Genomic DNA, 10,471 nt, shown 5'->3' with positions numbered 1-10,471 from the left:
TGTTTTTAAAGCTCTTAACGGCCTTGCCCCATCTTATTTGTCTAAGATGTTGACTGTTCGCGAGTGTGGTAGGGCACTGAGGTCGCCAAACCAACTCTTGTTGGAAGTGCCCAGGTCAAAACTGATCTCATTACATCTCATTACTGACCTGGGCCTTTTCAAATCAAAACTTAAAACGTATCTATTTAAAATGGCTTTTAGTACCCAGTAGTGTGGTGACACTTTTATATTTATTTTTATTCTATTTAATATTACTTTTTATCCTCTCATTTATTGTTTTTAATTTTTTAGCTTTCCTTTACTAAAGTACTTGTTTTCCAGTGTGTTCTTTTAATAGTTGCTTTTGTAAAACACTTTGGTTCACCTGTGGGTCATTGTAAGGTGTTATATAAATAAAGTACATTTACATTTTTCAAGTTCAGCTAATCAGCATTTAAAGCCCATCCAGTAGAATTAGTGTGTAACATGTCTGTAGAGTATAAGACGATAAATGATGTGGATTTTATTCGGATTTGTTTTGTAGTCTGCTCCTCTTCCTGGAATAAATTAAAATCTAATAACCACTCCTTCTTCCTGGAGCAGCTCCACTCATATTTCCTCATGTTTCCTTGTTCCCTCCCCTTTAGATCTCTACATTGAAGATGGGTGTAACCAGCATGTGGTGAAGTGTGAGAGCTGACAGGCTCCATTCACTGTAGAATCACATGTTGTTCAGATAAGAGCTGAGACTAGTTTCACTTCTAGCAAACAGAAACTCACACAGTCGTCAACACTGAGAGGTGAAATGGAGCAGAAAGGAGTTCAGCTGGACAGAGAAACCTTCTCTTGTTCCATCTGTCTGGATCTACTGAAGAATCCTGTGACTATTCCATGTGGACACAGCTACTGCATGAACTGTATTAAAAGCCTTTGGGATGGAGAAGACCAGAAGGGAATCTACAGCTGCCCTCAGTGCAGGAAGACTTTCATACCGAGGCCTGTCCTGAAGAAAAACACCATGTTAGCAGAGTTAGTGGAGCAGCTGAAGAAGACTGGACTCCAAGCTGCTCCAGCTGATCACTGCTATGCTGGACCTGAAGATGTGGCCTGTGATGTCTGCACTGGGAGGAAACGGAAATCCTTCAAGTCCTGTCTCAACTGTCCGGCCTCTTACTGTGAGAAACACCTCCAACCTCACTATGATGCAGCTCCATTAAAGAAACACAAGCTGGTGGAGCCCTCCAAGAAACTCCAGGAGAACATCTGCTCTCATCATGATGAGTTGATGAAGATTTTCTGTCGTACTGATCAGCAGAGTATCTGTTATCTCTGCACAATGGATGAACATAAAGGTCATGAAACAGTCTCAGTTGCAGCAGAAAGGACTGAGAAGCAGAAGGAGATGGAGGTGAGGCTACAAAAAATCCTGCAGGGAATCCAGGAGAGAAAGAAAGATGTGGAGCTGCTTGGACAGGAGCTGAAGGCCATCAATGGCTCTGCTGATAAAACAGTGGAGGACAGTCAGGAGATCTTCACTGAGATGATCCGTCTCATCCAGAAAACAAGCTCTGATGTGACGCAGCTGGTCAGATCCCAGCAGGAAACTGAAAAGAGTCGGGTCAAAGATCTTCAGGAGAAGCTGGAGCAGGAGATCACTGAGCTGGAGAGGAAAGGCTCCGAGCTGAAGCAGCTCTTAAACACAGAGGATCACAACCAGTTTCTACACAACTACCCCTCACTGCCACCACCCAGTGAGTCTACACACTCATCCAGCATCAAGATTCATCGTCTGAGGAACTTTGAGGATGTGAAAGCAGCTGTGACAGAGACCAAGGAGAAACTACAGGACATTCTGAGAGAGACATGGACAAACATCTCACTGACAGTGACTGAAGTGGATGTTTTACTGCCACAACCAGAGCCAAAGACCAGAGATGAATTCTTGAAATATTCACGTAAACTCACACTGGATCCAAACACAGCAAACGCACTGCTGTTATTATCTGAAGGCAACCGAAAAGTAACAGTAATGAATCAACCACTGTCTTATTCTGAACATCCAGACAAATTCACTATTTATCCTCAATTCCTGAGTAGAGAGAGTCTGACTGGACGTTGTTACTTGGAGGTGGAGTGGAGAGGAGTAGGAGGAGTTTATGTAGCAGTGGCATACAAGAATATCAGAAGAGCAGGCAGATCAGATGAATGTAGATTTGGATTCAATGACAAATCTTGGTCATTACGTTGTGAAACAAACAGTTATACATTTTACTACAACAATGTCTCAACTCCCGTCTCAGGTCCTGTTTCCTCCAGAGTAGGAGTGTACCTGGATCACAGAGCAGGTATTCTGTCTTTCTACAGCGTCTCTGAAACCATGACTCTCCTCCACAGAGTCCAGACCACATTCACTCAGCCTCTCTATGCTGGACTTCGTCCTCGTGCTGTTGGAGACACTGCTGAGTTGATTAAAGTCAAATAGACAGAAGTCACTTCAGGGATAGTTGGTTTAAATGTGTCTTTTAGGGTGTATTCACACCTGCCTTGTTTAGTTCGATTAAAACGAACTCAAGTTCGTTTCCTTGCTTGGTTCGGACCTTTTTGACTGGTGTGAATACAATCACTCGAACTCTGGTGCGGACCAAACAAGCGGACCGAGACCCAGCTGAGGAGGTGGTCTCGGAGCGGTTCCTACCGAACCCTGGTGCGGTTCCTTTATGGTGTGAAAGCAGCCCGACCTCGATCCGACCCAAGTTGCAAAAATCTACCTTTTTGGATTTGACGAGCTCCCGTAGTTTTCGCGCATCTTTCAAGAAGCGTCTGTGTGTCTGTCTGTCTGTGGCACGCATATGTCGCGAACCGTTGGCCCGATTGATTTGAAACTGGGCAGGTGTCTCGCTACGGGCACGAAGATGTGCACTGCTAAGTTTGACGTTGTTTGGATAAGAAATGTAAAATATATCGGTAAAATAGGTTTTCTCCGCTCTAATATTTCCAGTTTCCTGATGACAGTTCGAAATTATTGCGCTGGCTCAAACGCTACATGGTAACCATGGCAACGGAGACTCAACGTTATTTTACAGTTTACAGACAAAACATGAGTGATTTGATCATCTATCTATAAATCAAGAATTTCTTTTAACTTATTTGGTGAGTTTGTGTGTGTCTGTGGCACGCTGATTTGAAACTGGGCAGGTGTCTTTGTGGGGAGGAGACATGGGTCACGACAATGGTCACAACTGAAAAATCTTCTTCAGCTCCCACTATAGGAATACATACTTCCGACGGGCACTGCACTAGTTATGGGAAATGTAGGATAGCCCAGTGACACACACAACAGAGAGAGACACGTGAAGCAAACAAACGCAGGTAGGTTAGGTAGAGATGAGCCGTGGCTTAACCGAGCTCTGAGGAGACACGCTGCCTCCTAGATATCTGGGCAGATGTCCAGATATCTCAAATGCTGGAGAAAACACATAAAAATGCACAAGTATATAAGATTTTTAGTAAACAAATGAGAGAGAGGGGATTCCAGCGCTCAGTTTATAAACCATATTGCTAGCATAATAACAAGTAGACCTACAGTACGCAAAGTCTCCATTGTAGCCTATTTACGTGGGACATTTGGCTTCCTTCTTTACCCCGCCTATACGTTTACCAGCCAATGGCTGAACGACCTTAGCACATGTGTTTTTGTTTATAAATTCTGGTCCGGTTGCAATTAATCACAGTGTGAAAGCGAACCGCACTAAAAAAAAAAAAAGAAAAAAAAAATTGGTCCGGACCAAAGCAAGTGAACTAACGGACCTTCCTGGTGTGAATACGCCCTTAGTCTCCAGGGGCCTCATGTACAAAGACTTGTGTGGCGAACACTCAGATCCTGAAGCACATTTCCTTTGTACATCCCAGTCATAATGGAATTGAGCACTCATGTTGTACCCGACCCCTCCCTGTCCTTTTTAAATATGCATTTGCGCATCTGTACATTGATGAATGAAAATGTTTACTGTTGGCATTTACAAATTCATCATGTGATGGCGCTTCTATAGCAATGTGTGTATAGTCAATAGCTCCAATTACATTTGTAAAAACGGCTCTCGCTACAAATTGTGCTTTAATGTTGACCTGTTCAGATGCATTGTATGGGAATTAGATATACCTGGCTGACATGCGGATAATTCCGTGCCACACTGCTTGCATGGTTCCGCTCTGCTTGGATTCGACCGGCACAGTCACGATCGGTTGGACTAATTGATGAATTATTTAATTCACATTTATGACAGTTCCCAGTCCCGGCATCACCTCTAAGTGTCGCCAAAGGATCAACAGCTGTAGAAGCCAGCGTACACCAGCCATGTCGTTGGCGTAGGCACGTACAACTTCGCAGCAATTTCACTCTTGATACATTTGAGCTTTTCCATGAATGAGTACGTACAGAACGTTTTTGTGCGCACGCATCCTTTGTACATGAGGCCCCTGGTGATTTCATCTCCATCGTTGTAGCTGAGAGCTCATGTTGTGTCATGTCTTCACTGCACAGAGATCAGCTGTCAATCACACTTTCTGGGCGATACTTTGACGTCTCCTGGTTTGTTGTTTGCTTTTATTGTTTGCATTATTTGGGTGGCGCTCCTTCCTATGTCTGTTTAGCCATGGAGGCTCTCACTGCTCACCATGACTTGTCCACACGAAAATCTAAACTTGTCTGTGCTCCAAACGTCTCATGAATATTTGTGTTGATGTGTTTGTATGTTGTTGTTTCTCTTCTGCTGCATGGGCCTCAACAGAGAAATCAGCAGACCTTCCTTAATCACAAGATTTAGTTCTGACTTTGGAAAGAAAGAAATGTACAATTACATCTCCATTGACTGGTTTGGAAACATGTTGTTGTTGTTCAAATGGATGAACAGAAGAGCTCATGTCAACTGTAGTGATCATGATCATCATCAATCAGGACATCAGTCATTATTTCATTGTACATAGCTGATATTCTGAGTCCAACTAACTGATTGTGTGGATGAAGTCAATCTGTGAATCATGAAATCACTGAACCGCCACTACATCCCTGGTTAGCAGGATGAAGGTGCCCTCTTGTGGTCTTCATCACATTTCATAACAGATCAGATTTGTACCTGAAGAAGCCTTGGATGAGTGCTGGAACGTCTTCAAGAGACATACAGTTCCTACTGCTTTAATAACTGATGTCAGTGTTTGTTCTTTCAGTTAAATAAGCTGAAAAGTGACCTTCATAAATTCAGAGGTTAATAAAAGAGTTATTTACCGACACCTAAATACCCAGAGGTATTTACTGAGTCAAACAGTTTTCATAGAGCTCAGAGTAAAACAGTCACTGGTTTCTTTTCTGATAAACTTCTGCCTTGGAAACGATGTATCTGGAAGTAATACGTCTATAATAGTATTATATGTTTTCATATTATATTTATTATGTATTTTTTTAAATGTGATAAACGTTTTCTTTGTTTTACTCAATTAACTGAACTGCATTTTATATTTTTTGTAATGTTTTAATTTTCCAAACAAAGCAAATGAAGCAACAAGCCTTTATTAAAATACCATAAAAGCCAAGGCTGTGTGTTTATTGGAGGACTTGGGATTGTTAACTGTCTGTCTACAGCATTGCTACAGTCAACCCTCTGCCAGGGCAGCACAATTAAAGTCTCTTTATATTTAGTTGAAAGTCATCTATCTGTCACCATGTGGGCAGTGTTTTTGTTGTTTGTGTGTGTGTAGAATGACAGTGTGAAAGTAAGAGTCTACTTCTCAAGACATGTGTATCAGCCATAATCCAGATGTTTATGTGAAGTTAAGCATTGACTCAGTTTCTATGACAACATGAGCTCTGGATGTTTGAATCCAGTCAAAGAAACGAGACTAGTTTAAAAGTTGTGAAATGTGTTGGAGGAACACTGTAAAAAGAGATCTGGTTGTATTCCCATATTTATCACACACTGACATTTGTTGTTTCTCTGCAGCAGCTCATAAACAGAGAGCTCCCCCTGGTGGTGAGAGGACACGACAAGTTCAGTGAGTCTGCAGCACAGATAACCTACAATGATGTGTTCATTATTCAGGGAGTTTGCAGGATCATATTGTCTCCTCATGGTCCAGTAGTAAATGGTTTGTTGTCTGGTACTGGTCCATGACCTGCTAAATGAGGACCTCTGATTTAAAGGGTCATTTGAGGCCAGAAGGTCAGAGTTTTTCTCCATCATCTGCTGCTTTGATAACGTAAACATCACATACTCAGAACTTGTGTTAGTTCACTGCCTCTTGAAGACGTTCCAGCACTCATCCAAGGCTACTTCAGGTACAAATCTGATCTGTTCTGAAATGTGATGAAGACCACAAGAGGGCGCCTTCATCCTGCTAACCAGGGATGTAGTGGAGGTTAAACTCACTTTGTCCACAGTTTGACTTCATCACATGTTATCAGGGACATCAAACCACATTTAGAAGCTGAGAAATGATCTGGTGCGTTCAAGTCAGGTGCTCATTGTTCTGAGTGTTCAAATAATTTCATATGATGCACACAATGACTTATTTGTCAGGATGTTTTTCAAAGCTAACGCTGGTCTGAGAGTACAGTTCAGTCAGATGTCCCATAAATCATCATCAAGTCCACGTCTTCACCATATCTACTATCTTGCTGAGGACTAAACGTGTGCATCGCCAAACTTCACCCACTTCATTTGGAGTCTTTTCAACATTTTTAAGTATTGTGGAATGAAACCTGTTTATTGACCGAGATCAAGAACTAAATCTGCTCATTTCTCTGTGACTGAGCTGTTTCATTGAAGAGAGTTGACTGACTGACAAACGTTCTTCTGCTCTAAATGTCAACTCTGTACTTTGTGGTGTTTCAGGAGGAAAACTCTCTCAGTTATACTCTCATATTAGCTCCATTACCTTTATTTGGAATAAAGACAGGAGACGGTCATTTCTTCATGTTTGACAAACAGCAGCTTTATTCATCATGTGAAGCTTCAGTTTGTTCTCCCATTAAATCAGTAAAGTCTGATAAATGACTCTTGTTCAGTGATTTCATGATTCACAGATTGACTTCATCCACACAATCAGTTAGTTGGACTCAGAATATCAGCTATGTACAATCAAATAATGACTGATGTCCTGATTGATGATGATCATGATCACTACAGTTGACATGAGCTCGTCTCAACAACAAACCATTCAATGGAGATGTAATTGTAGATTTCTTTCTTCCCAAAGTCAGAACTAAATCTCTATGATAAAGGAAGGTCTGCTGATTTCTCTGTTGAGGCCCATGCAGCAGAAGAGAAACAACAACATACAAACACATCAACACAAATGTTCATGAGACATTTAGAGCACAGACAAGTTTAGATTTCCGTGTGGACAAATATCAGTTTAGCTGCATCAAAGTCATGGTGAGCAGCGAGAGCCTCCATGGCAATAAGCCAGTAGACGTCAAAGTGCCGCCCAGAAAGTGTGATTGACAGCTGATCTCTGTGCAGTGAAGTCATGACACAACAATGAGCTCTCAGCTACAACAATGGAGACCAAATCACCTGGAGACTAAAAGACACATTTTAACCAACTGTCCCTGACGTGACTTCTGTCTGTTTGACTTTTATCAACTCAGCAGTGGATCCAAAATGAAACAGACGAAGTCCAGCATAGAGAGGCTGAGTGAACGTGGTCTGGACTCTGTGGAGGAGAGTCATGGTTTCAGAGACGCTGTAGAAAGACAGAAAACCTGTTCTGTGATCCAGGTACACTCCTACTTTGGAGGAACCAGGACCTGAGACATCAGTAGAGACTTTGTTGTAGTAAAATCTATATCTGTTTGTGAAACAATATAATGACCAAGATTTGTCATTGCCTCCAAAAACACATTCATCTGACTTCCCTGCTCTGCTGATATTCTTGTATGTGACTGCTACATAAACTCCTCCTCCTCTCCACTGAACCTCCCAGTAACAACGTCCAGTCAGACTCTCTCTACTCAGGACTTGACAACAACCAGTGAATCTGTCTGGATGATCAGAATAAGACTGTTGTTGTTTCATTCTTGTTACTTTTCGGTTGCCCTCAGATAATAACAGATCTGTGTTTGCTGTGTTTGGATCCAGTGTGATTTCACATGAATATTTCAAGAATTCATCTCTGGTCTTTGGCTCTGGTTGTGACAGTAAAACATCCACTTCAGTCACTGTCAGTGAGACGTTTGTCCATGTCTCTCTCAGATCGTCCTGTAGTTTTTCTCTGGTCTCTGTCACAGCTGCTTTCACGTCATCAAAGTACCTCAGAGGACGAATCTCGATGCTGGATGAGTGTGTAGACTCACTGGGTGGTGGCAGTGAGGGGTAGTTGTGTAGAAACTGGCTGTGATCCTCTGTGTTTAAGAGCTGCTTCAGCTCGGAGCCTTTCCTCTCCAGCTCAGTGATCTCCTGCTCCAGCTTCTCCTGAAGATCTTTGACTCGGCTCTTTTCAGTTTCCTGCTGGGATCTGACCAGCTGCGTCACATCAGAGCTTGTTTTCTGGATGAGACAGATCATCTCATTGAAGATCTCCTGACTGTCCTCCACTGTTTTATCAGCAGAGCCATTGATGGCCTTCAGCTCCTGTCCAAGCAGATCCACATCTTTCTTTCTCTCCTGGATTCCCTGCAGGATTTTTTGTAGCCTCACCTCCACCTCCTTCTGCTTCTCAGTCCTTTCTGCTGCAGCTGAGACTGTTTCATGGCCTTTATGTTCATCCATTATGCAGAGATAACAGATACTCTGCTGATCAGTACGACAGAAAATCTTCATCACCTCACCATGACGAGAGCAGATGTTCTCCTGGAGTTTCTTGGAGGGCTCCACCAGCTTGTGTTTCTGTAATGAAGCTGCATCATAGTGAGGTTGGAGGTGTTTCTCACAGTAAGAGGCCAGACAGACCAGACAGGACTTGAAGGCTTTTAGCTTCCTCCCAGTGCAGACATCACAGGCCACATCTTCAGGTCTAGCATCGCAGTGATCAGATGGAGTAGCTTGGAATCCAGTCTTCTTCAGCTGCTCCACCAACTCTGCTATGATGGTGTTTTTCTGCAGGACAGGCCTTGGTATGAAAGTCTTCCTGCACTGAGGGCAGCTGTAGATTCCCTTCTGGTCTTCTCCATCCCAGTGGCTTTTAATACAGTTCATGCAGTAGCTGTGTCCACAGGAAGTAGTCACAGGATTCTTCAGTAGATCCAGACAGATGGAACAAGAGAAGGTTTCTATGTCCAGCTGAACTCCTCTCTGCTCCATTTCACCTGTCAGTGTCGATGTCAGTTCCTGTTTGATAGAAGTGAGTCTAGCCTGAGCTCTGATCTGAATCACATGTGATTCTACAGTGAATGGAGCCTGTCAGCTCTCACACTTCACCTTATCTTGGTTACACCCATGTTCAAAGTTCAGATATGACGGGAAATATCAGGACAGAGTGGAGCTGCTCCAAGAACAGCCAGGGGTTATCTGACTTTGATTTGTTCCAGTAAGAGGAGCAGTGTAAAGCTAACACTGTGTGTTGAACCCTTTTTACAACAGAGCACTTTTAAAAATGTTGGTCAGCTCAGCTTTTGGGTGGTAAACTCTTCTTGGGATCTCTTTTGAGATGTCTCCACAGTTTTCATCGTCATCTCTTCTGTTGTCCTAAAACGAACTCTGACTGAACAGTTTTGATCCCTTATTTCTGAAAGTTTTTATTTTATTTAAAACAACACACACAAAATCTCTATGAGACACAACTGACCTGACAGTGAACGCGTCGGCCTATTGAACCAAAAACAGCGAAAGAAAAGAAGGACGTAGAGAATTAGATAAACTAATGAGTGAGAGATGTTTAAAATCAGTCCAGTAACATTAGTCGTGTCTTTACCTCGACCATGACATCATTTAGAAAGGAAGTACAAGTATGAAATATGGGCACCCTGACTATGTAGCCTCATACGCAACAAAATGTGATGCACTGTGTATTTCTTTCTATCAGAACCAGCATTAACCTCTTCAGCTAGTTGAGCTACAGTAGTATCAGTATCAGTCAATGAAAGGATCACAGGCATCCATTGTGTGCTGCAGTTTCTTCATGATTCCTGCTCCAGCTCTGCAGCGTGCTGGATGAAAGCTCTTCCAGCTGTGCTCAGGATTATTATCTGTTTATCAACCTGTTGCCGGAAGCTGTTGGACTCGAGATTAAAATAGATGCTCCAGTGTGATTTGAACCATTTCAACTACTTCAAACCTTTATTTTACCGCGACGTATCACCCTGATCTAAAGTCTTAAAAGTACAACAGTGTTCAGGCTGAGGCTGCAGGCAGTGATGTAACGTTTCAGACAAGAGAAAAATAAACCCATAAGAGTCTATCACAATCTTTCATTTGTCAGAATAAAATAATAAAACTATAGTAAAAGACAAGATTAGACAACAGCCTTCAAAGCTGTTTGATTATGTAACTCCTATCAAGAT

At 42.4% G+C, this 10,471-nt stretch overlaps 2 protein-coding genes across 2 annotated transcripts; one reads left to right on the top strand and one right to left on the bottom strand.

The window, feature by feature from the left end:
- The first annotated feature begins 638 nt into the window (after positions 1-638).
- LOC311504812 (tripartite motif-containing protein 16-like) lies at positions 639-2,499 on the top strand. The gene has a single exon (XM_084568126.1). The coding sequence runs from the start codon at positions 785-787 to the stop codon at positions 2,459-2,461; it is 1,677 nt and encodes a 558-aa protein (XP_084424252.1). The 5' UTR covers positions 639-784; the 3' UTR covers positions 2,462-2,499.
- Positions 2,500-6,938: 4,439 nt separating this feature from the next.
- On the bottom strand, positions 6,939-10,216 carry LOC311504655 (tripartite motif-containing protein 16-like). Its single transcript, XM_084567875.1, has one exon. The coding sequence runs from the start codon at positions 9,270-9,272 to the stop codon at positions 7,569-7,571; it is 1,704 nt and encodes a 567-aa protein (XP_084424001.1). The 5' UTR covers positions 9,273-10,216; the 3' UTR covers positions 6,939-7,568.
- Between the last annotated feature and the right edge of the window lie 255 nt (positions 10,217-10,471).

The sequence above is a fragment of the Chelon labrosus genome (genome assembly GCF_963514085.1).
Source record: "Chelon labrosus genome assembly, chromosome: 1".
In the NCBI taxonomy this organism is placed as follows: domain Eukaryota; kingdom Metazoa; phylum Chordata; class Actinopteri; order Mugiliformes; family Mugilidae; genus Chelon; species Chelon labrosus.
The sequence above is the reverse complement of the archived record's forward strand: the minus strand, read 5'-3'. Positions and strand labels throughout refer to the sequence as shown.

Bases quoted from the DNA above. Each gene is read 5' to 3' on its own strand.
- LOC311504812 (XM_084568126.1), top strand. From the start codon at position 785: ATGGAGCAGAAAGGAGTTCAGCTGGACAGAGAAACCTTCTCTTGTTCC.
- LOC311504655 (XM_084567875.1), bottom strand. From the start codon at position 9,272: ATGGAGCAGAGAGGAGTTCAGCTGGACATAGAAACCTTCTCTTGTTCC.